Source organism: Arvicola amphibius, chromosome 6, assembly GCF_903992535.2.
Source record: "Arvicola amphibius chromosome 6, mArvAmp1.2, whole genome shotgun sequence".
Lineage (NCBI taxonomy): Eukaryota > Metazoa > Chordata > Mammalia > Rodentia > Cricetidae > Arvicola > Arvicola amphibius.
The window spans coordinates 61,765,637-61,790,527 of NC_052052.2; the positions used below are offsets into that span (position 1 = coordinate 61,765,637).

Here is a 24,891-nt window from a genome sequence, read left to right on the forward strand (position 1 = left end):
ATTCCCCAGACATTGGAACCATGAAGCAGACTTTCTTGGTGTAGGGTGGAACCTTAACGGAATGATACTCTGTGGTGTTGTGTTCAGGGTGTGTTAGGGCAGATACCTGCCAGCCCTGCTGTTCAGTCATCACAGCCTCCTCTGTGCTGCATCTCCTGGACTCTTGAGAACCTTTCATTGTGGACTAGTAGGGCTTTGTTGTTACTACTGTTGACTGACTAGCCAAACATCTTCTGCTCTGGCATCTGGAAAATTTTATATATATATATATATATATATATATATATATATATATATATATATATATATATATATCCTGATCTTCATTTATTTGTGTATTATATAAATATATTTTTATATAAATGGTATTTGGGGGAAATAAAATATTTTTGCCTTATAGACTTTACTTGTGCTGTCACGGTTAACTGAAAAGTCTCTGCTCCCTCCCCATTTTCATTTGGTCTCTTCCTCTTTTGAAACCACAGCCCCTTAGCCTCTTAATGACTTGGAACATAGGTTAATACTTTCTTTCCCTTTGGTCACTGAGCACATCAGAACGTAAAGTTTGTACTCACTTTGCAAAGTTGCAAAATGCCAAACCCATGCATGAGATTCAGGACTTGATGTCATATCCTTTCTCCGTGAGTCTTTCAGTTTCTCATTTGTTGCGGCCTGAGCACAAGCACAAGATTATTTGATGGAGTTCGGGAGGGATGGTGACAGGGAAGTGGCAGAGGAGCAGATTTCCCCCAGCTCAACACTAGGTTCAAGCTGATCAGAAGGCTGCACAGCTCTACACACTGTACTTGAAGAGCCAGATAGTAACACCCCTCCCTTGCCGTCTGCAGCATAAATGCCCTGTGGAGTGAGAGAAGACTTCAGTCTGCAGGCTTGTGAATCCCTTATCTTTCCCAAACGTTAAATTAATTTTTAAAGCTATTTATTCAAAGTTGACTTAACCACCAGAACAGGAGAGATCAGACAAATCAGCTGCAAGAAATGAAGTATGGGGAAACCCGAACTCTTTGACAAAGTATTCCTGGGAGTAAATGTGTTGAATGAAGCCAGCGGGTAAATGATAAGGGCCTTTACACTGTGGATGTAAGAAAGCAATTTATCAAGAGTACATGAACTCTCTAGTGGCTTCAAGTCAGGAAGAAATGAGAGTGGAGGAGGAGCCCTAAAAAATACATTAGAAATACTTTAAAAAAGTAGAAAAAAAAGTTCTGTGTGCATACTCTTTTGAGTATCCCCATTATTATGCAGAAGTGCTGGTATGTTTAAATTGGGGTTGCTCAGCTTATGTTTGGACTGTAGGCAATGCTTCTATGAGGCAAAGTGCTAGGGAAAGGGTTTGACACAGACCATTCAGTAGCCTAGAATCTTCAGGAACCATGGGTATTCTCATGTGTAGCTATGACTTAAGGCAAAGCACTGTGTGATATCTATTTGCCGGACTTAGGAGGTTAGATGATCATTCCACGGTTTACAGTGTTTGCAGTTTTACTCTCCAGGGTGTATACAATAATTCGGGCAGTTAATTGCCACACCTTTCGTGTCCTCTTGAGGAGTTATGGGTGCCTTTCTTGGGCCTTCTCTTGAGTCTTACAGTATCTCTTAGTCCCATGGCTGAGGCATCTGTCGCCTTGATCATTTACAGTGGAGAAGCTGGGGACACATACTTTATATTCGCAGCAGTAGGATTCTCAGTAACTCAGATATGGATTGGAAATAAAACTCTGGATCTTACCTTAAGGGCTTTAATGTTAGGGGAGAAATGTCGTTTCATAGAGCTGGGGAGTTACTGACATGTGAAATTCCAAATATCTTCTCTAAGAATGGCCATCCTCGACTTTCTCCACAAGATAATTCCATTAGTTGAAATCACAGAAACTTCCGGGTGTAGTCACTTGTTTCTGTTTTCATCTGACACTCTTGTATGAACTTACTAACAAGGTAACCAAGTAACTCCCAGATACTAGTGAATGCAAAGCTATCCCAGAGGAAAACAGGAGAGAAATTTGGAGAAAATCTCCCTTAGCTAATTTGAGTTGTATTTTTTTAGCCCTCTACCCAGGTGTCTGCCTTCCTATTCTTTCTGACTAAGGCTTGGTTGTGGTTGTTTTGGGGGAGATAATTTCTGTGTAGCCCAGGCCCTGCTTGAATTCACACTTCTCTATATCAGTCCCCTGAGTCCTACGATTACAGATACACAGTCTTCACCCTGCCGTTTTGAAGCTAGGCCTTTAACTCTGTGGCTTAGGAGATAACCTTCCTCTCCTTTAAGCCATTTAGGAATTATAAGGGATGTTGGCAGAGGTGACTCCTTTTCTGTTGTGAAGGACAGTCTCACTAAATAGTTCATGGTAGCCCTAGGATGCATGGCGCCACCGTACCTGGTTGAGGAGGTGACTCTTGAACAAACGATAACTGTAGAGCCTGTTTTTACAGTGAGAATTTGGATTCCTGTGTTTGTGTAAGGGAATAGAAAGCACTGTGATAACTTGATCTAGAGTTTAATTAGTGAATTAATTAGTCATATTTTTAGAAAAAGCCACAGTCATTAAAAAAATCCTCAGTGACTATCTATAAGTTAAATGTTTTGTCTGATGTTGTCTCTCATTTGTAAATACCGAATTAAAAATTGGACAAAATAGGAAGGGGGGGCTCTTGCTTAAATATCTATGGTTATGAGCTATGTGACAAGATAATGTCCAATAATGTTTCTAACGTTTTTGTCCTTTCTGTCTCCTTACCCCCACTCCATTCCTGGGACATCGGTGGGATGATCACAGCCTTGGATAAGCTCAGCACACAGCACCTGTACCACCCCACTCAAGTGGAGATCGTGCAGTCCAATGTGGTGTTTGACATCAGCAGCTTGATGCTCTACGGGACACAGGCAGTGCCAGTGAGGCTAAAGATACTGCTGGACCGACTCTTCAGTGTCCTGAAGCAAGAGGAAGTGCTGCACATACTACATGGCCTGGGCTGGACCTTGCGGGACTATGTCCGTGGATACATCCTTCAGGTAGGGGAGGATTTGAGCCTTGAATCTGGGCCGCCTCTGGGTGGGTTCGATTAGAGTTCTGTCTACACCTGGTTATCTTCTTCCTTTGTATATCCAGATAGGAGAACTCTCACTGGTCAGGGAGCAGGCTATTGTGCAGCCTCAACAGTATATAGCTGAAGTGAAAAGTGTTCTGTTTTGAATGAAAAGTGTTGCTTTGTTCATACATTTGAGTTCAACTCTTCGTCTCCAAAGTGGTCTGCCTTTTTTTTTGTTTTGTTTTTTGTTTTCCTGGGTCAGAGTTTCTCTGTATAGCCCTGGCTTTTCAGGAACTCGATCTGTACTACAGGCTGGCCTTGAACTCACAGAGAACTTTCTGCCTCTGCCTCCAGAGTACTGGAGTTAAAGTCCTGCATCATCACTGCCTGACTCAAGGTGGGCTGTCTTATTTCCCTTACTAAGTCTTACCATCTTTGAGATACATGGGGAGTTTTGAAAATCTGATGTTACCCTCCAGCTGGGTTTGTGAAGGTATTTCTCATTACCACAAGGCAAGGTCGTCTTGAGTGTTGTGAACCCTCACTATTTCTTATGGCTTCACCCAAATCATAAGAACTATAACTTACATAAACTGTCTGCTATCCTGCAAACTCTCATGTTGTATTCTCAGAGCTTGAAATAATGGAAAATATACACATGGATGGCCATCTAGTGATCTGTAGCCCCTCCTTTATTCTAGTGACATTTCTGATGTGGTTAGGGCTTCAGATTTATCTGGGAAGCCTATGCCTTCTGCCCTACCAACAGTACCCATTTCTCATTACCTTTTTGGTGCTATACCATAAGTCATTTTGCCTCTGAATTTCTCATTTCTATCTGCTTTCCTAAAACCTTTAAGAGATAAATGTTGAGAAAAACACATTGAGGGACCCAAAATCTTGATGATAGAATACTGTTTTATGTTGAAGGAAATTTCATTTGAGAGGTAGAATCTAAAGTCTCCTTTCACATTTTCTGTGGAGGTGTGTCCAGAACTGAGCATTCAAAAAGAAAGATGTTTATGAGCTTGCCAGCCTGTCTAGTACCATAGGTAAAGCTGATGCTTATGAACTGAGCCAGCCCATGCAATATGCAAGTCCTTAGCTGCCAAGTACACATATTACACAGACTGCATCTATATTGAGTGGCAAGCTTGCAGTCTCTCTAGGCTTTAATCTGGGATGAGAACATACACACTCCTGGCTTTCTTTTACATGCTTCCTCCAGGATCAGTGAGGACAGAACAGCAGACAGTGAGTAGAAATAGGAAAAGTTGAAGAGGAGGTAGACTAACCTTTTATTCACATAATTGGTTGACTTTTTAGTTCAGTGGGAGCCTCAGTTTGGAATGCACAGAAGCTTTGGCCCACAGAAGATGGACTGAGGATGACAATAATTAAATATGGCATTTTCAGTTTGTATTCATTACTTTCCTGTTGCTTTGGTAAATCCCCATGACCAAGGTGACTTACAGAAGACTTCACCGTGGCTTATGGTGTAAAAGCAGAGACAACAGGTAGCAGATGTGGCAAAAGGAGGAGAGCTGAATGTTCATATCTTAGCCATAAACATGAAGCAGCGAGCACAACCAGAAATGACAAGACTTTAAACTATTGAAGCCTACTGTCAGTGACTTATTTTCTCCCATAAGGCCACACTTTGTAAACCTCCCCAAATGGCACCACTAACTGGGCACCAAGTGGTTAAATATATGAGCCTGTAGGAGATGTTCTCATTCAGATGCTATTTCAGTGAAGCAAATGGGCAGATAAGTCTTAGGAGCCAGGTATTATGAAGGAGTGCAAGATCCAGAATGAAGAGGCAGGATAAAGAATGCATGGAACCAGCTTTACAGTCATTGTTTATACTGAGACCATTGGAGTACCAGGTCTTCCTGCAGTAGTTACCACATCATTAGCATCTGTTTGGATACATACTTATTCCTACGAATTAAAAAAACCTTACATACCTCTGCCTAGAGTCCTGACTAGAGTCCTTAGCTTAGCTAACAGTTTGCCTTTATTCAAAAGCCTGTCTAGTAACATCTTTACTGTCTCTACAGTGGTGCTAGCGTCTGCATTGATACTGTGTTTCAGTACTTGATCACTGATTTTTGCCTTAGATATTGGGAGCATATGTATTGTGTCTTCCTATTCAAGCAAACAAATGTGTAATGGCTATACTGGTCTACCATGGTAGCAACTCTGTATTAAGTCCTGTCACAGTTTGGTGTCAGTGAATTTTTATCCATGTAACACTGCTGTTTTCTACTGTTCTCTTTTGACCAGAGCTTTTATAAAAATATAAAATAATTATTTAGGTATTAATTTCCCTAGTATTCTATTATATCTCTGAAGTATAGAAAACATACTTTTTTCAAACATACTATAGATTTTATTTTGTATAAGAGATAGTTGCAAGAGAAGTGTGAAAGAAAAAGTTAGCCAAAAGCCTCAAATCAAAATATATATACAGAGAGAAATATAGACATATAAAGCTTCTTAGTTGGAAAGGAAATGTTACATATAAAGAATATTGCCATTAACATAATTATGATTAATTTTCATTAATGTAAAATTTGACAAATCTCAAATTTTAATGTGTTATTTCTTAAGAGTCTAGAATTAGAAAATCATAGCTTTTGCATTTTTGAGGAACTCTCAGCTTAGTGTCTTTCATCTTATATTGATAGAATTGATGTAGTATTGATTTTCTTTAAATGGCATGTTCTCTCATTTAGCATTTGTCATATACGTGTTCTGTATGAAGCACTTCTGGGTTGGAATAAAAGCAAAAGGTTGCAAGACACAAAAACATTTAAAAAATCCTCATTGAGAAAGCATTCATTTTGTAAAAGACAAAAGGACTTGGGCTATAAAACCATCTCCTTTCTTCTCAAGCTTTAGGCCAGCTCTTGATTACTAGCCAGTACTTTAGAATTACGTGTGGTAATGATGAGGTATGCACAAATGACTTTGAAATAATTATATGTAACATTTTTGTACAGGTAGACTATAAAATGTTCATCTGAGACCTGGGGAACCCTATAATGCACTATTAGTGTACAAGTCATTTTATCTGGCTAAAACTCAATTGTCTTGTAGCCCTCAAGGCATCAATTTTAGCATTATTGCTCTCAACAACAGTATATTGAATATTATGTCAGTTAAAGGAGAGTAATTATCAAGGCAAGTTAGGGTGGCTGTTAGTCTTACCACGTATTGACTTGGTTAGCAGTTGGCTATAGATTGTGTTACTGGGCAAACGAAGATGGATGGTGGGTTGAACTGGTCAAGCCAGGGTATTACTCTAACTCTCTCTGGACCCAAACCTACATTCTTTATATATAGCCAGCTACTCCTAACTTTAGCAAGAGTTGAATTTGGAGGAGGGTATGTCATCTGCTTTTTAATCTGGGAGTGTGTGTTTGAGGGAGAAGAGCAGGCCATTCACAACTCAGATGAAAGCTATCATTTGTGTATGATGTTCAAAGAAAAAGAAAGGTAACAGGGTTGCCACACAGTCAGTGTAAAGCTTGGAGCCTTTCGCTTAGGTGGCATCTGTGTGTTCTGTAAGCCAGCCAGTTGAGTGTAAAGTGCATAACATAAATTGAAACACAACCATGTAAGAAGATGGGCCATTTCCTAAAAGTGAAAATCCCAGTGTTCTTCTGTTTACTGCTAAAGTCTTCATTCAGAAAGGAGAGAGCAAGCTTGCTCTGGAAAAGTAAAATGGGAATATTCACTTAAATGCTAAGTATATTTTTTGTGACTAAAATAATAATAATAATAATAATAATAATTATTATTATTATTATTATTATTATTATTATTATTACAGGCTGTTCTATACAGATACATTTATTGGTAACCAATAAAAACATGCCATATTATTCCTCATTTTCTTTGTCTTTGACTTAACTAATACTACAGATGATTATCACTGTTGATTAGTCATTTAAAAATAAAAATTTTTGTGTAGTCCCTCTTTAGCTTGAACAGCTAACTTGCCTGGGTGCGTGTACCATCCTGTCTTTGGAACTCTCCCCACTTTGAGTCCTTCCAGAATTCTAAGAACCAGTTCTGACTTTCTGAATAATTAGCAGTGTTCGCAGCCTGTGAGCAGAGCAGAAGTGAAGCACATTGCAAGTCACTGGAGTCTTGGGGTCTTAATGGAGCGAGCCGTGCATTTCTAGCACTTCTCAAAGACTGACTTTAGCCCAAGGAGTCTAGCTTTAGAGGTGGGCAGAACCACATGTTGCATCCCTCCTTGAGCAGGTATGATACACATTAGCATAATAAAAGCTCTGAGAACTTGAAGGAAGTACCTCTTCCTCAGCATGGGGTCCACTTAGAAGGGGCTCCTCTACCTGTAAGTCCCCACTGCTCTGCCCACATGGGTGATTTCTCCTGTAGAAAACAGTTGAAGTCGAGTTTTTCACCAGGCCTAGCTGAAACACTGGAGCCCTTCCTTCTGTTGTGATTTCTATCTCATGATTGCTTCCTTTATGCTCCTGCCACAGTGTAAATACAGTCAGTCTCTCCTGCCATTGTGACAAAGTAATACAAACTCACTCACTCCATATCAGTTACAAGCAAATATGCTTAAATGTACAATATAAGGATACTTTGTTATTGATCTCATGCAATGCCCAGCAATTCCAGTTGGGCAAAGGACTTACTAGGGCGGACCCAACTGTGCTACTGAAGGTAGCAAGAAGCAAAGGCTTTCAGGCTTTCTAGTGGTGGTCTGTGCAGAATAAATATTTTTGTGGTATCTGTGAGTTAGAAAAATGTTAATATTAACCAAACACATACTTAAATGACCCCATGAGAAGTAAATTCAATGTTTGCTCTCTGGATCCCCATCCAGCCTCTCTTGTAAATTTCAGTAAATTAACATTTGGGACATTGAGATCCAAAGAGGTTATGTCACTTTTCAATGATCGCAGAAGCTTCTAATTGGCATGGCAATGTACAGTGAGCTTCCTGAATATAAGAACCACATATCTCATGTTCCCTTCTTAGCCCACACCCAGCCCACATGTTGACCGTTCTCCAGTGTTCTGCGTGGGAAAGCAGATTCATGACTTGGATTCCTGGCTTAAAGTCTTATCAGGAGTATGAAATTAGGCCTTAGCCTTTATTTAACGTAAGTCCCTCACCTGTAAAGCAGCATAATACTGGCACCTCACAGCTTTGTTGTGAAAATAAGACAAGGTACATGAAGGGCTCCTAATCCAGCCAATGACAGCTGTTAATATGAGGGCGGAAAGATGATGGATTATGACAGTCTGTCACCTACCTGCTCATTTTAGTTTATAGGATAGCCTTGAATTCTGGAATTTTATATTTCGCTATGCCCCTTAGAGCAGAATGCTTTTCCAACCAATTAGATTCAAGGGTAGCTGTTCTTCTGTTTTAAATTGATTACATGTACGTAATGTCACACACACAAACATGCATAGGCATTTGAACATATTTGAATGTAAATGAGAGGCAGGAGAGAATTGTCACTGGGCACTGCAGGGGGACAAACTTGGTATGAATCTTAGTTTCAGCTTTGGCAGCCGTGACTTAAGAGCTATAACTTCTCAATATCAGTTTCTCCATCTATAAATACTATAATATAGTGAAATTAGGTTTAAATATATCATGCCATAACTAGCCCATGGCACACTTTATTAATAATTATTGCTCTATGTATGTTGGCATGTGTGCCTTTTAAAAGAAATGGTGTGGTCTATAAGACACTGTTCTTTCTATCTCCCTATTTCATCAACTCTTTTGAGTCCCTGGTGCAGAATAAATGAGACTTGTTAAAAACGATTAGAGTAGGCTTTAACATGAAACTAATGTCATAGGTAAGGCTGTAGCTCAGTGGTAGAGCATTTCCCTAACTTGTATGAGGCCCTGAGTTCAGTTCCCAGCACTAGAAAACAAAATAGGCAGATTTTTACATGAGTATTAGTTAGCTTCACAAGCTTTTAGGGAATTCCAGAAGCAGAAAGAAGAAAGTACCTATATATAATTCATTTAAGGAGACTTTTAATCAGTTAATTACTATGTACCAAGTCCACCAACACAGGTCTTTCCGAAAGCCCACGCAATAATGAGCAAGTCAACCATGAACAATTGATGGGAAGGAAATGACTTGATGAAAACTAAGAGACTGTGCAAATGACTGAAGGAGGGATCATTTGATCCAGGTAAAGATAGGATAATCATCATACTCCACAAGAAAGCTGTCTTTCATCCTGTCACTGGTGTGTGAATCTTTTTCAGAGGAAGAACATATGCATACATTGTCAGTATCCCCGTTTCTGACAGGGACTTGCAGAAGATAGATGATTTGGGGCAGTATCTCATGTTTAAATTGTTTGTTTTTAAGAGTTCCTAGGTCATCTACAAACACCCTGGCAGTCCTCCTAGCCTTCCTATTAAAGAGATAGTTTGGGAGACTGTTATCCCTAGTTTTAAAGTTACCATAGCTAAAGGCCTTAGGCATACTTGGAGCTGGAAGTTGAATGCAGGGATTTTGAATCTTGGCAAAGCTCTAACTATTTGAACAGGAATGAAAACAAAGTCTTTAGACATCAGGATGCAGCTTGATGTTTTATGCTCAGAGCTAAAGTGAAAAGACTCTTCCCTTTACCCTTGTGCCATAGAACCAGTTTACAGTTCACCAAATTCTGGGATGGGATGCTGAAACTTCAGGAATTGGGCTGTGTATTGAACATAGAAAGAGGCCTCTGCATTCACCAGGAGAGACAGAACTGAGCCCACCCTTCCTTAGCAAATTGTATTTGCTAAGAACCAGTTCAGGTTTACTTGGATGCATATTCTTTTTGGTTTATCAAGACAAGATTTCTCTGTGTAGCTTGGCTGGTCTGGAAGTCTGTAGACCAGGCTGACCTTGAACTCTGATTTATCTGCCTCTGCCTCTCAAATTCTTGGTTTGAAGGTGTGTGCCACCACCACCTGGCCTGCGTATTCTTTCAGATGCTGTTGATTAAACTCTTGTTGTCTCCAGACTAGCCTTCCTGTGTGTCCTTCACTGAAATAAGATGGAGAGCTCCTGGACTTTGGGTTAAATCTGAAGTCAACCACCAGTTAGCTTCCTAAGTATTCCAGAATGACACATCTGTAAGTCTCATTTTCAGAACTAACAGTTATAACATGATAGGTTCATGGTACAGCTCAGTAAATTTAATTCCTTACGTAGATCAGGCTTTAGTCCCTGTCTCCGTCCTTTAAGTTTCTGGACAACAGACATTTCGTGGTTTCCCTACGCTCCCATACATTTTATTTGAGCCGCTGTGTGCTTTTCCTCAGTTTGTCAGGAGGGGCAGGTGTTTCAACAGTGAAGCATGAGGAAGGTTTTAAGGCCAAGCTCTATTAGCTTTTTTCTTTTGGGGGTGCAGCTGCCTTCTACTTCAAACACTAATGTGTGAAATTGCAAAGGACCCAGAGGTAGAAATGAGATAAGGATCTGTAGAGGCTTCTGGAAGCTTTTACTCCGTCCATACAGATGGGACAAACATAACCAAAAGTATATTTGTCTGATTCATGTATGATGTTGGCATATGCAACGCCGAGAGCGATCAGAATTTAGCGTCAGCACTGCCATGTGGAACTAGGCTGTGGAGATGTGTTGAAACAGGCAGTTTTTAGGGGATAGGATGAGGGAGGAGCTTTCTTCCTTGCAAGGAGAACACTATATTTGAAAGAGATAGGACTAAGTTTATGGGGAAATTAATGTCACCCGACTGCCAGCTCTGAGCGTGGGGTCTGTGGCTATTAGTCGGTGCTTATATACCCCTTTCTAAGTGAAGTGATTCTGATGGCTCACTAATCCAGCATTTGTTTTTACAACTCTGGGACCTGGTAAATAATTTCCTTACCATTGTGGTCCTGTTTCCCTCTAGGCAGTGTTTCCACTTATTTGGTGGCAATGGAGTGATGCGTTCACTGTTTTAACTCTCTCCCCGCTAGCACTTTCTCTTCTATGCTCAAAGGGGACTTAAGATAGGGACTTGGAGAACAGGCAAAGCAGTGATAGGTATGCATAGAGCAATGGATTGCCTTGGACGACTACATCAAAGTAGAATGCAGAAACCCCACAAGAGAATGAACTACGGTCAGCGGGCATTTTCTATCTAGAATTCATGGCCTGTTTCCTGTGTGATTCTTATGTAGAGACCCCTAAAAACACGCTTTAGACTCAGAGAGCGAAAGGTTCTATGTTTCTTTATTCTTGTGTAATTTTCTCTAACAAAGCCATAATAACAGTGTCACAGGCAGCTTCCTAGTTAGGATGAGTAATGTGGTTTTGTATTTTCTATTTTTATTTTAATATGCTTTCCCTACTGTGGATTTTTGTTTTGTGTTGTGTTAAAATTAGTGTTACGCAAATGCAGTAATCTAAACTGTGGTAGTTCTGCATTTTTCTGCAATACCGCTCTGAAGTAAAACTCTATTGGCAATAAGCATTTCTGTATCCTTAGAGGGGGACATAGACCCTTGACGGTTGGCTCATGATCATAGTAACCCAGACTTATAAAGACATTGGCATGTGAACTGTAGACTTCATAGACTAGTCCGTAGGTTTTTTTTTCTCTAGAGTACCTGATCACATTAGACCTCTTTGTTAATCGTTTGTTGGTTATGCACAAAATTGGGGAGTCAGAGAAGCACCTTAATTTGCCTCATTTATTTGCTTGTTTTTAAATATACAGTCATGGTTAGAAGTAAATGAACAATAAGATACGTTCAAAATCCTCTTGAAAGAGTAATTAAGAACCCCTTGTTTCTGCGCTGGCATCTCTGCCAGCAGCTTGAGTTCATGCTGAGTATGTTCCATTGAGTCAGCCATCACTCTCTCAGCAGCGGGGTTGCTACTCCACGCACTGACTTGTGAGGGAACGTCTGTCTTGAAGTAGCCGTGGGCCTGTGCCAGATTCTGAGATCGGGAGGGCCAGTCCTGGGAGCTTGTCAGTTCTGCATCCGGGTTCCGGTTTGTAATAGCAGAGCCAGGGAAGCCAGTTGAATCGGTGGCCAAAACCATGGTTTAAAAAAATAAATGTCCCTCCCTTTCCTTTCTTGTAGTGCTTTTATTACTTTAAAATATGAGTGTCTCTATCCATTGATCCTCTGGTGACTTCCTGCTGGATTCAGATTGTGGTTTCTTAGGTGAAAAGGTCAGCGTGTTATTCATCCAGCCACACATCCATGGCGATTAGCTGAAAGCAGCACAGGACATTTTGACATGGCGAGGCCTAGGGTACCTGAAGGAAGTGTATTTCTTTCCTGCCTAGCCTTCCCTCTGTCTGTCTTCTGGGAGTGGGGGAGGCCGCTCATTGCCAGTGTATTAACTGCTGCACACCCGTGGCCATAGGGTGCGGGAGAACCCTTGAGGACCAAGCATGTCCTCTCCGGAACAGCGTCTGATTTCGTGCTTTTTCCTCGGGTCTGCAGTGTCTCAGGGGGCCTTTTTCCCTCGCAGCGCTGATCTTTCAACAAGGTGCTAGTGTCTGTCCTGAGCAATAACAGGGAAAAACCATGAAGTGTGAACAGCTCTTATTAGAGGGGTAAATGTCATTAACGCTTTTGTAGCCTCCCTACGGTCTGAATGCTCTTGTCAAGAGAGCGACTCGGGGAAGCCTTCCTTTGAGGAGCAGGGTGCAGATGCTGAAGTTTTACATTTTAATTAACCAAGGCCATTATCCCCTTTGCTTGTGTATTTTTGTAATCAGCTATACCTGTAGCCTTAGGACAGTCTCTAAATTCAGGCTGGGAAAAAATGGTTAATGGAAATTATTTTTAAGGACTTGCGAAACAGTTTCCTCAGTCAGCTTTAGGAAATCTTTGGTGGTGGCAGAGCAGGTGCCTCTGTTGGTTTTGGTGTTTTCTATATACGTATATGCTCCTTTAAAATGCATATTAATATATGATATGAGAAAACACTAGCATGTCAAATTTGTGAGTGTAGATTAATAAAATATTTAAAGCACCTAACGTTTAAATAAAGATTTTATTATTTTCTGAACATACACAGAATATTTCTGTGACCATTAACTTCCTATATGTAAATTTTCACCTTTTTTGAAACAAAAATTTTATAGACAAGAATTTACTGCATCTTCTATTAATTTCTCGTTAGTCTTGGTTATATCTTTGAAGTGCAAAACAGAAATAGTTATATGGCAGAAAAATGAGAGAAATGAAATATCCATTACTCTGGGATCAGGTTTTAATAAAGAGAAATTGTAAACATTGTTAAAACATGGAAAGTAAATCCAAAAAAGTTAGAGGCAAATAAGAAATAAAAGTAATTTCTGATGCTTGTTGCTAACTTAGAAATGTATAATTTGATATAGTGTTTATTTAGAGTATAATTTTTTAAATTTAATCATTATTTGCCCCCTTTTTAATACTCCATTTTTATTTTAGTTTTGTTTTGCTTCTGTTTTTGACTTTTGCTTCTTATTTATAAGACTGAAGAAAGTGAATTCATCCAATTGAGACTTCAGTGGCCACTGCAGACAGGTGGTAAACAGAGACTCAGTGGCCACTGCAGACAGGTGGTAAGCAGAGACTCAGTGGCCACTGCAGACAGGTGGTAAACAGAGACTCAGTGGCCACTGCAGACAGGTGGACAGAGACTCAGTGTCCACTGCAGACAGGTGGTAAGCAGAGACTCAGTGGCCACTGCAGACAGGTGGTAAGCAGAGACTCAGTGGCCACTGCAGACAGGTGGTAAACAGAGACTCAGTGGCCACTGCAGACAGGTGGTAAGCAGAGACTCAGTGGCCACTGCAGACAGGTGGTAAGCAGAGACTCAGTGGCCACTGCAGACAGGTGGACAGAGACTCAGTGGCCACTGCAGACAGGTGGTAAACAGAGACTCAGTGGCCACTGCAGACAGGTGGACAGAGACTCAGTGGCCACTGCAGACAGGTGGACAGAGACTCAGTGGCCACTGCAGACAGGTGGTAAGCAGAGACTCAATGGCCACTGCAGACAGGTGGTAAGCAGAGACTCAGTGGCCACTGCGGACAGATGGTAAACAGAGACTTCAGTGGCCACTGCAGACAGGTGCCAAGCAGATACTTCAGTGGGCACTGCAGACAGGTGCCAAGCAGATACTTCAGTGGGCACTGCAGACAGGTGCTAAGCAAAGCAGCGCATTCCCGTTTTAGCTTTCACTAGTGGAGTGTGACTGCAGCTACCACAAAATAGAACAAAATTCATGAGCTGCATTTTGTAACAGATATATAAGCCAGATCTATAGTTAGTACAATAACCAGTTATATGTAAATGGACACTTTGGCCATATTTACAACTTTATTGACAAATTAATGCCTTTTAAAAAAGACACTTAAGCCTTTCTCAGATCCCTTGGTTCTATTGTTAGTTTAGACTCTGCCATTAAAGAACTGACAAACAGAAGTAACTTTTAGCCTCACCCCTAAGTTTTGAATTATGATTATTTTCTTTTGGTTTAATTAGATTTTGCTGTCTGTTACAGAAATATCTGCTTATTTATCAAATTATATTTGCTTCCTGTCTATTCTTTAGCTCTTAAATGATTTGACACGTTGATGAACGCTTAAGTTCTCTTTTCAGTGAGAATGCCAGGGTGAGCCATTGGAGCTTAGTGTGGCCCATGTGTGGAAGCCAATGTGAAGTCATCGCTTAGGACAAGGTGGAATTGCCGTTGCCAGTGCCACTTGTGGGGAAATTGCATCAGTTAGAATGTAGATGTTTTACATTAAATTATAGCATACTTTATAAAGAACATAAGCTTTGGAAGGAGTCGGCATCCTGCGTGTTCGTTCCCTTTGCACGTTGTGCAAATTTAGCCACCGGAAGATTGTTTGGTAAGGAAGTTCTGTGTGCATATAATTAAGAAGGTGGCAGCCCAGTGACAGCAGGAGGTTCCTAAGGAAGGTATTTCCACATTTGGGGGCCTATGAAAGAGACCTTAAATAGCACCAACTGCCTTGCCTTCCCCTTTTCCTTTGCTCTACCTCCCACCTGGACCCCGGCTGCTAATAGATAAATTATACTTCCTAAGGTTCACATTGTGGAATAACTTTGATGGCTAAAGTATCAAAATTATCAAAGATGTACAGTAAAACTCCAAGAATGTTTCTCTAGATGGAGGGAGGCTTTATTGTACCATATTTCTCGCGTGGAAGGGGATCTGGGCCCTCAAACGGGCCCACTGAAGTGAAGCACCTTTGAAGGGGGACTTTGTATAAAATGCTGTAGAGTAGGGTTTTCCTTTAGGATTTATTCACCAGAAGATATTGCTTTGAGAGCCCAAACAGCATCCTGGGTATATGCTGTGGTCTCCCAGACTTATGGAGTATCCGATAATTTAAATTCCACAAATGTTTAAGATTTGCCTATACCTTGGCCAAACATGTCTTGTCCTAAGTCTGGTTGCCATTATTTTAGACAGATTGAGCTTTTGTTCTGATTACTGGTTGCATTTCTTTATGAAGGGGTAAGTGTACCTTCTCATAGATGCTTCTAGAAACTCAAGATGGCAGAATGTAAATAAAAAAATAACAAAAATAAGTTATTTCTCTACAGCATTCTTTAATTCTTGTTGTATCTGTATGTTTCTATAATCACCTTCATGTATCTGAATACTGAGGAAGTTTCGTGAGGGTCATTTTTTTCAGTGTTTTGAGTCTGTTTTGGGGAGACCAAACATACTTATGTATTGAGTATTTGTTTAAAAGACAGTATTAAAATCCAAATAATGTGTTTGAGAATGGCATAAAGAGTGTGTTGTAAATGCATTAATAACACTATATATTTATACATGCTTCATACATTTACATATTTTCTTTTGTTAATTTGTAACTAAGTAGTAGTAATTGCTTGTGTTTAGTAGTAATGACCTTGAGGGCCACCAGGTAATTGAACTTTTTAATTTTTAATACAAATTTGTTTAGAGCAGACATTTGGAAAACGTTCACCAAATACTCCCTTATTTATTTATCAAATATGTGTTTGAAAGTGTGAAAATACAAAATTCATCTGAAAGGTTATTACAGTTAGATTTTTAACATTTTTCCTTTAAAGCAGAGCTTAGTTTGAAATAGAATTCTAGGCAGAGTTTCTGAGAAGTGAATGGAGCTTTATTTAATGTAGCAGAGACGATGGGTAAGGCTTAACTGCAAGACTGATGGGGAGAAGTAGGTTTTGTAGTTTCTCTTTATGAAATTAAGAGAAAACAAATGATTACAAAACCAAAGTCTAGAAATACATACTAGATAGAAATATAGTACAAGTTTACACAGTTTAATAGTGATGTGAAGGGCTGAAGGAAGGGATTTGGTGGAACTTAACAGCAAAACAGTGTACATGGCAGTTATAGATACTTTTTGTTGAATTTTACCACATCTTTTCTTTTTAGTAATGTTTTGTATCATGAAAAAGGTCTATAAAAATGCAGAGTAGTCTGTTGAAAGCTTTGAAGAAGGATTAGGAATGGGGCTGGAACCAGAGCAGCAGCTTTAGTGGAAGTTGATGCTTTCAAATGAGTGCATCAGTCCTGCACAGTTCCATGCAAATTATCCGAAAGCTACTGGCTTCATAGGGGTAAATTGGGCATCTGCAGTGAGTGGACATTGACCAGGGCTGGTGATCTAGGATGACCTTCCTTCCTGCTAATAGTTGTTCAATAGGACAACCAAGGAGATTGGTTTACTGCTCACTGTTTGTAGGTTAGCCACAGGTTGTTCATAGATGCAGCAGGAGAGGGGAAGTTCAAGTGTGCAAGCTTTTAAAGGATCTGTTTCCTTCCTAGTTAGTGGTGCCCTATTAGTCAATGCAAGTCGAATCACAAAGCCAAGAGTGAGCGTTGGCAAGGTGGTCCCAAAACATAGACATGGGAATTTGGGGAGTCGTGAACAGTTTGGGGTCAGTACTGTAGTAAGTGGTCATCCTAAAGCCCTGGGAGACTTATTGGTAATTATGCCCACATGGAACTGAACCTGTGCTAAGATTCTTGTTTGGAAGTCATCATTGTATTTGAAATAGAAATAATGCTGACATTAGGACTGTAGCAGAGACTTAGATAAAATCGTCTAACTGGATATAGTTGATGAAGACATGCAAGTTACTCACAGTCAGACTCTAGGTGTCAAGGCCAAGCACATAGGGAGCTCGACAGCCTGTAAGGTTGTAGTTTAGCTGGGTTTTCAGTGACCTTGGCCCTCATCTTTCTGAAAACAGTAAAATGAGAACGAATCTTTACATTTCCTTTTAGTTTACTTAGAATTAATGTCTTTATTCCAATTTTAAAGAAGAGGCGTCTCTTCTTTAGGAGCCACTTCCTAGCCCAGGCTAGCCTCCAACTTGCAATCATCCTGCTTCCCCAGTGCTGACTGTAAACATGTACCACCACCTATAGTATTTTCTTTATGACATCAGATTGCACTACATGTTTTTAGTTCACCTTTTAATAACACTTGGGCAATTTTAAAACATAAACAAAAGGCCCCAAAGTTTGTATTTCCTATTTTTACCCCTCAGAACCAAGCAACCTCCTAGGATTCTGAAATTATTTTTTTAACATTTGGAAGTATGTCAACTTTGACTGAAGTTGGAAAACAGAAACTTATTTTACTTTCCAAGTTTACTGAAGTAGAGTATATAACACTGTAATGGCTTTCTTTGACAGTTGCTTTGCAGTAAAAGGTTAGACACCAGCAGGTTATATGTGTTTTTGAAGAAATCATGTGTAAGTTTATAATGGAAATATGTAAAGGCTGTTGTCCTACTATGTGACTAGGAAATTAGTTTAATCACAGCCTTTTGTGTTCCTTAGTCATAAATGGAGAAAACTTATTTGATTTTAATGTAACACCTTTTTTTCAATGTGTGTGACTTTACCTACAAAAAGAAAATAAAAATAAAAGATACTTGGTAAAAACAGGTTAGTGAATATTTACTCTGGAAGGAAAACAAGTACTTTATTATTTACATAAATTATAGACGACAAAACTGCTATATAGTGCAAATGAAAAAATAAATTTTTATTTTCTAATATGATGTCTTAAGCAAGAAGGAACAAAGGAAACAAAATGTGAATAAGAGAGACATTGGCAGATGTTCAGAAATGATATCCTCTATTTCTTTATGATTAAAAGCCGTGTAATTTTGTAAACACAGAGAGAGTCAGCCACAATTTGGTTGCAGTGACATGTTCCATTCCTGCCTTGCTACTCATTGCTCCTCCTGCGATGGTCAGTTTCAGGAACTTAGATCAAGGAAGAGCACTTATACCAGATGATGCCTGGAAAGCTTCCTGGGGAAGCACCCAGATGAGGACCCTCTGATAACATTCATTTGCATTGAGTAAAGGGTCTGTCTGCTTGAACAGGAGCACTTTCCTCACTGGTCTTTGTTTGGAAGCACTTAAACAATTATTGATTCATTCGGTGGTCACAAAGCCTGCCTGTGTTAAGCAGACTTGAAGGTTTCAAAAACATACTTTAGAAGTCTGACTTTTTTACAGTTATATTGAAACCTCCTATGTTACTATTAATAAGAATGATTGTCTTAAAAGTTGGTTTTTAGATGGTTTTCACTAATAAAATCGACTTCTATAAAAATTTGCCAGCTGCTATCAGAAGATCTATAAAACATACATGTTTGGCTCTGGTAACATTTACCCTGCTTTTTTTTCTCCTTGTTGGCATTCATAAGATTTCTGAATGGCTAGTTTCTAACCTATATTCATATATTTTTATACATGATTGATTTACAAATAATAATCTTAAAATGTAATGTTTAAGTTTATAACTAGAAATTAAAAGATGAGAATATGGGATGGATGGATGGATGGATGGATTAGACAGACAGACAGACAGACAGATAGATGCAGGATCCTCTTCCTACTCAGAGGTAGGTTTAAGAGCATGAGTATTGGTTCGTTCTGATGGGCACCTCTCCAGATGTGCTGTGTGTTTAAGGTGGAGTAATTTATCTCTGCATGTTGTTTACATCTGACTCACAGTGAGCTGCCTTCCCCCTGGCTTTGGTTCAGTGCTGTTTCACCCTTTCATACTTAAGTTTCCTTTCCTTTCACTACAGATCAATGTACAATTTTTTAAAGCAATGATTTGAGGTGGTTAGGGTTTGCTAATTGATTATAACACACAATAATTCAGGCATATACAGAAATAAAAAACCTGAGGGCCTGAGACTTAATCTCGTTGTTTATTCCCAAAGACCGTGTAGGGTGTCTCTGTACAAGACGCAAACCAGATACTTCACTTGTCATATCTAATATTTTTCATATCCAGAAATCATACTCCATGTTATGTTTCACAAGACTTCATAAAAATAAGCGATCCAAATAGAATATATAGTTATTTTTTAAGTCTGTCATGGCAAAATTATCTTTCCTCAAATGGGGACAGATGGGATTATAAAACTTAATGAGTATGCATTTTCAAGTGAAGTCTATGGTCTGAAATGAGACAGCCATCCGTTACTCAAAAGAAGAAAGTTGTATTGATTAAATTACGTTGGTTAAATGCTTTCTAGCAGCCTTCTAAATGAGGAGGGACCTGATTTGCAAGTATTTGCTAATTATGGTGAGAATGTCCAATTGATTTCAGGCCATCACTCTGATATTCTGTGAAGTTGGAAAGGAAACTTCACTTACACACTTTATTGCTTAAGACAAGGTCACCTGTAGTCCAGGCTGGCCTCAGTCTCACCATGTAGCCAAGGATGGGCTAAAACTTGTGAATCTTCTGCTTCCACCTACTAAATGCTAGAACTACAGATGTTATATACAGCAGTCCAGGTCTATATATTCTGTATGCAAAGAATTTACAGAAAAAGTCTTAAACGAAGGTCAGTAATCACAGTAGCACAGATGATTACAATACAGAGTTGCATGTGTCTAATACCCTGGTTCTGAAATTATTGCAAGTTTATTAATGTAAGTTTTAATGATGCCTCTGAGTGCTTACCTTATAGAATTCCCAAACATACCATAGGTGTTTGTCATGGCTGGAGTGAGCCAGTCCTGGTGGACCAAGCATCTAGTCATTCCTCATGAGTGGCAGAACAGGGACAAGGGCTGTGGTCAGGGCCTGCTGTGGAGAGGAGCTTTATGTCTGCATGTACTGGAAAGAAAGGTGGCCCTTTTCTACTTCACATTATTAAACACCATCTGGCCCTGTAAAGTTCGGTATTTGTTAGTACAAGGCCTTGGATAGGAATTAAATTCTAGAATCTTTTATTGAAAGGGTAGAAAAATACTAAAGACTTAAAATTTTTAGTGTGATTTTTATTTATGTTTCTATGGTAGGGTCTGACTATATTGTTCAGGCTAGCCTTGAACTCAGGATCATCTTATGTCTGCCTTTAGAGTACAAGGACTGCAGGTATGAACCACTCTACTTGGCCTTTAACTATGTTTTTTGTTTTTCAGTTTCTTGGCTATTATTTGCCTTACAGTCCCACACACAAAAATGTATTTTTAATAACAATTTTTATTTCAAATATAAATAATGTCATCAACAAGCTACCATAGCAACACAAAAGAAATTAAAAGATGTTTACTTTGATGCCTCACTTAATAGCTTCTGTACTTGATATCCCCAAATGCAACTCCAGTAGCAAAGATAAGCTATCTAGATAGTTGAAGAGGCTATGTTAATAGTGTACACAGAACATGAAGTAGTACATTTGTTGTTGCAAAAGAAAAATAATTATTTTTAAAGCTGTTAAGATAGACTAGCAACTGAAAAGAATGAAACAGCATTAAATTAAAGAATGTCATGCAGCTAACAGGAGGACTTCAGATGTGCGTGTGTGGTGTGTGTGTGTGTGGGGGGGTGGTCTCTCACTAAATTTGTATCTATACTGCCAGCTAGAAGACTCCAGCAACCCCTGCCCCAAACCCTGGGTTACAGGTGTGTCTGATGCCTGGATTTCTTTGTGGGTGCTGGGGATTCAAACTTAGGTCCTTAGGTTTGCACAGAAAGTGACCGCATGTCTCCTGCATGCACAGACACCTTTGCAGACTCTTAGATGTTTTTCTCGGAATTTCCCTCTTATTTAAGAACAAAGTAAATATCTTTTGTGTTGCTATGGTAGCTTGTTAATGACATTATTTATATTTGAAATAAAAATTCTTATTAAAAATACATTTTTGTGTGTGGGACTGTGTAAAAGATCTTTAAATATGTTAATGTAGCTGGATTAAAAAAATTTGCTGATATGCTTGGATAGGAAGAAAATTGGACAGATTTTGTGTATAACTCTTTGAGTATTATTTCTGACCAGATCTTAATGTAAATACTGTTTACTCTCATAAAACAAACACAGCAGAGTTTGCACCATATGTTTTATAATTATTTGGTAGCCTTTTTTATTTGCTTGTTTTTATTGAAATAGAACCTACAGCTAACTCTCTGAAGTTGCGCTCATATAAAGGGCAATTACATTTGCACCCAGACAAACTTAGCTTCACAAACTAATGTCTCTGGGCCACTTTGGTTTAAAAAAATAGTAATAATTTAGAGAATATGCCTCCCAACTCCCAGGTCACAGCCCAAACAGAAATCTGTTCTACTCTCTTGGTACCAGTTTTCTGACTTTGCACATGCGGGAAAATATAGAGTCTTTAGGAGAGACTTGCCTAACTAACCTCTACAGCCACTGGGGGTGTTCGGCTGGCTTAAGACATTGTGGAGTGGCCTTTGAAATGAGGTTACTGTGTTCTCTTGTTTTTGTTTTTTTACGGTCCTACTTGCAGGTGTTTGATAGTGTCAGAAATAAAGGCCCCCGTTAAAACATTTAGGTAATTTTTAAAACTGTTATTATATTCATAATCACCGTTTCTCTTGATCTCAGGGGAGGCTGGGTACCCTTGATTATCTTTAATAGAGCATATGAAACTGATAGTGCCCATGGGAGGTGGGTGGCAAGTTTTGTAAGAAGCCTACCCCCTTTCTCCACCTCCCTTGCTTATTGCTAAACATGTCTCTTGGCAAATGCAACAATATTCATAATTATCAGGCCCTGCCAGCCCTTAATACAGAGCTGCTTCTACAGGACACCTGTCCAACAGTTGCCCCTTTCCAGTACCTTCTCTTGTCTCGGCTTGCTGGCTCTCCTCATGTCAAAGCAACAGGCTGCCATTAGTGAATTCGTATCTCTTGTCAAATTCAAAGACACTAGCAGTTCCACCCACACAGTTTACAACATCAGCCATGGATGGTGGCACAGCATCCACACAGTAGGCACTTAAGAAACCCACATGAATGAGTAAGTGATGTGGATGCAGACGTTTCTCCACCCGGTGGTTTCCACCCCTGAACATGAAATGCTTTTCCTGCATTTGACAGATGTGCTTAGCACAATTTGATGTTTTTCTGTAAAAGATCATCTTGATCAGTGTCTCGTCATCTAGATTGAGGAAACAGTTTAGTTTTGATGCATTCCTTCAAGAGCCACAGGATCTCTGTTGACTTTCACACTGTTTAGTAATTCCTGTGAATGAGAAACAGTAGAGAAAATAGAGTAAGTTCTACTGCTTTTGCTCTAAAATATAGTAATAGAGAAGAATTTCTCACTAGTATTTATAGTGGCCAAAAAGCTGAGGATGAAACTCCTATTCAGTTAGAAGCACTACGGAGAGGAAGTTTGTTAAGGGAGGGATGAACCATGAATGCTCTTTAGGGGCAGATGAGTGCAGCTGCTTGGTCCCCGAAATGCCCGTTAAAACTTTGCGTTTGAGGATGAGATCAAAGGATATGGGCTTAGAGATTTTTAATGAATCAGTTCTAAGAGATTTGTAAGAGATTGGTGTAAGAATACTCACTTTTGTTTCATAGAGGCTTTGGAACTCTTAGTCATGAATGTTATGCACAAAAATTAAGACCTGAAATATACAGAAAATTTTATTTTACAATTATTAATTTGTTTTATATTATGCAGATTTGACTAACCCATATTCCTTAATATAGGCCATAAAGATTGCAGAGTTTGATAAAACCTGATGGAAAACTAAAATATATAAAATTTGCTTTAAAGTATGTGTTTTTATTTTTCTTTACAAAAGTAAATACAAGATTAATATAGAATTCAAGCATTATTGTAACATTTTTAAAAACTGTCTCTAGTCCCTTCCTATAGATAATTTCCCATCATTTTAGTAAGTTGGTATACAGTCATCCATTTATTTTCATTTATTTATAATACTAATTAGTTCTTGTTCGGGATTTTAATTAATGGTTTCATTCATATATATATATATATATATATATATATATATATACACACACACACACACACACACACATTCACATACTTAGTCTATTATCTGACATTTGCATAACTTACCTGAGTTTAAATTGTACCCCATATGTAATCCCATACCCCAAATAATCATACTGAATTTCTGCAGCCAGTGATTATTGTCCTGTTAGAACGGGGTCGGGGGGTCTTTGCAAATAAATGACTAAGGCTTTCAGGGTAGAGAATCTGGAACTCTCTGGATGGTGCTAAACTCTCTTACATATCCTTCTAAGAAAAATGGAGGGAAGCTAGGGACACATCCACAAAGGAGGCTTACTCAGAGGGGGGTGCCAAGATGGAGGGCAGGCTGGAGTAATGTCCCTCATGCCATGCCTTGTTGGCAGCCAAGGCACGCTGGCAGAAAGGCGTGAGCAGGCTCATCGCAGAGCCTCCAGAGAGTACAGCTCTGGGGACACCTGACTTAGACCTGAAGCCTCTAGAACTGTAACAGAACACATTTCTATTGTTTGAAGTTGCTAAAGTTGTGGTTATTTGAGCCAATGGTATCAGGGAACGGCTACAGCCCTCTTTTCATATCGGTATATAGAGATTTCATCCACAATGTATGACTGTCACAGAATTTTACATTATGTGGATGTACCATAATTTAGTTAATTAATTCTTTAAAGATAATTTATCTACAGTGTTTTAGTGTTGCAAACATTGTTTCAGGAAGTGCACACTCATGTGTTACTGGCATATTTACATAGAATAATTGTCTAGAGATGGAATGGCAGATCTGCTGTGGGTACTTTGAATAAGTAACGCATGCACATGGATGCCTCTACCATGTAGTTGTTTGGGTTCCTACCTCATGTACAGACACTTTCATTGGTTTCTTGAATACCTTGAACAGAATAGCCTATAATTATCTGCATGTAAATATTATTTTCTTTCCTTTTGTGAAAATAAGGAAATAATATATACAGTTTTGAGTTTGCAACTCCTTGACTTTTTCCACTTGACACTAATTCATGTAGAGCAGGAACAATAGAAATACTTTCTGTTTATCGATGCTGTCTTGTAATTCTCTCGAATTTGTGCTAACTTAATTTCCAATAACAATATATATATACACTTATGTATACACACACATATATATGTATTTGCACATAATGTCTTGTTTTCTAAAATTTGAGTCATTCTTAAAAATCACTTTTTATCAGAGCTGCCATTTTTTAAATAACTCTTGTTTGTGATGGTAAAAATGCATATGGTTATGGATAATCTCAGCTGCTAGAGGTTTTAAAGGGTAAATATGTACTGAGACTATTTCTTCTTCCTGAGTATTTTTAACCCAATGTAGATTGAGTTTTCAGACATTGAGTTGAGAACTTTCAGCTCATTTCCCTTAATGTTTCTTGAGTTTTCCTGTTGTTCTTTAACACATGGCTCTCCTGTCTCTTACTACTTAGGTTTATGGTTCAGTTGTCCTAGAGCAACACACCAGAGTGACAGATGTCACTTTTACCTGTATATAAAATTCATCAAAAATTA

General features: G+C 39.0%; 1 protein-coding gene across 2 annotated transcripts in view; it reads left to right on the forward strand.

Moving 5' to 3' along the window:
- Positions 1 to 24,891, forward strand: part of Bnc2 (basonuclin 2) — a 272,872-nt gene that overhangs the window by 158,577 nt on the left and 89,404 nt on the right. For both annotated transcript variants that reach the window (XM_038334952.1, XM_038334953.1), the window contains one exon: positions 2,796 to 3,031. In XM_038334952.1, coding sequence (XP_038190880.1) covers positions 2,796 to 3,031 — 236 coding nt within the window. The remainder of the gene's footprint in view (positions 1 to 2,795; positions 3,032 to 24,891) is intronic.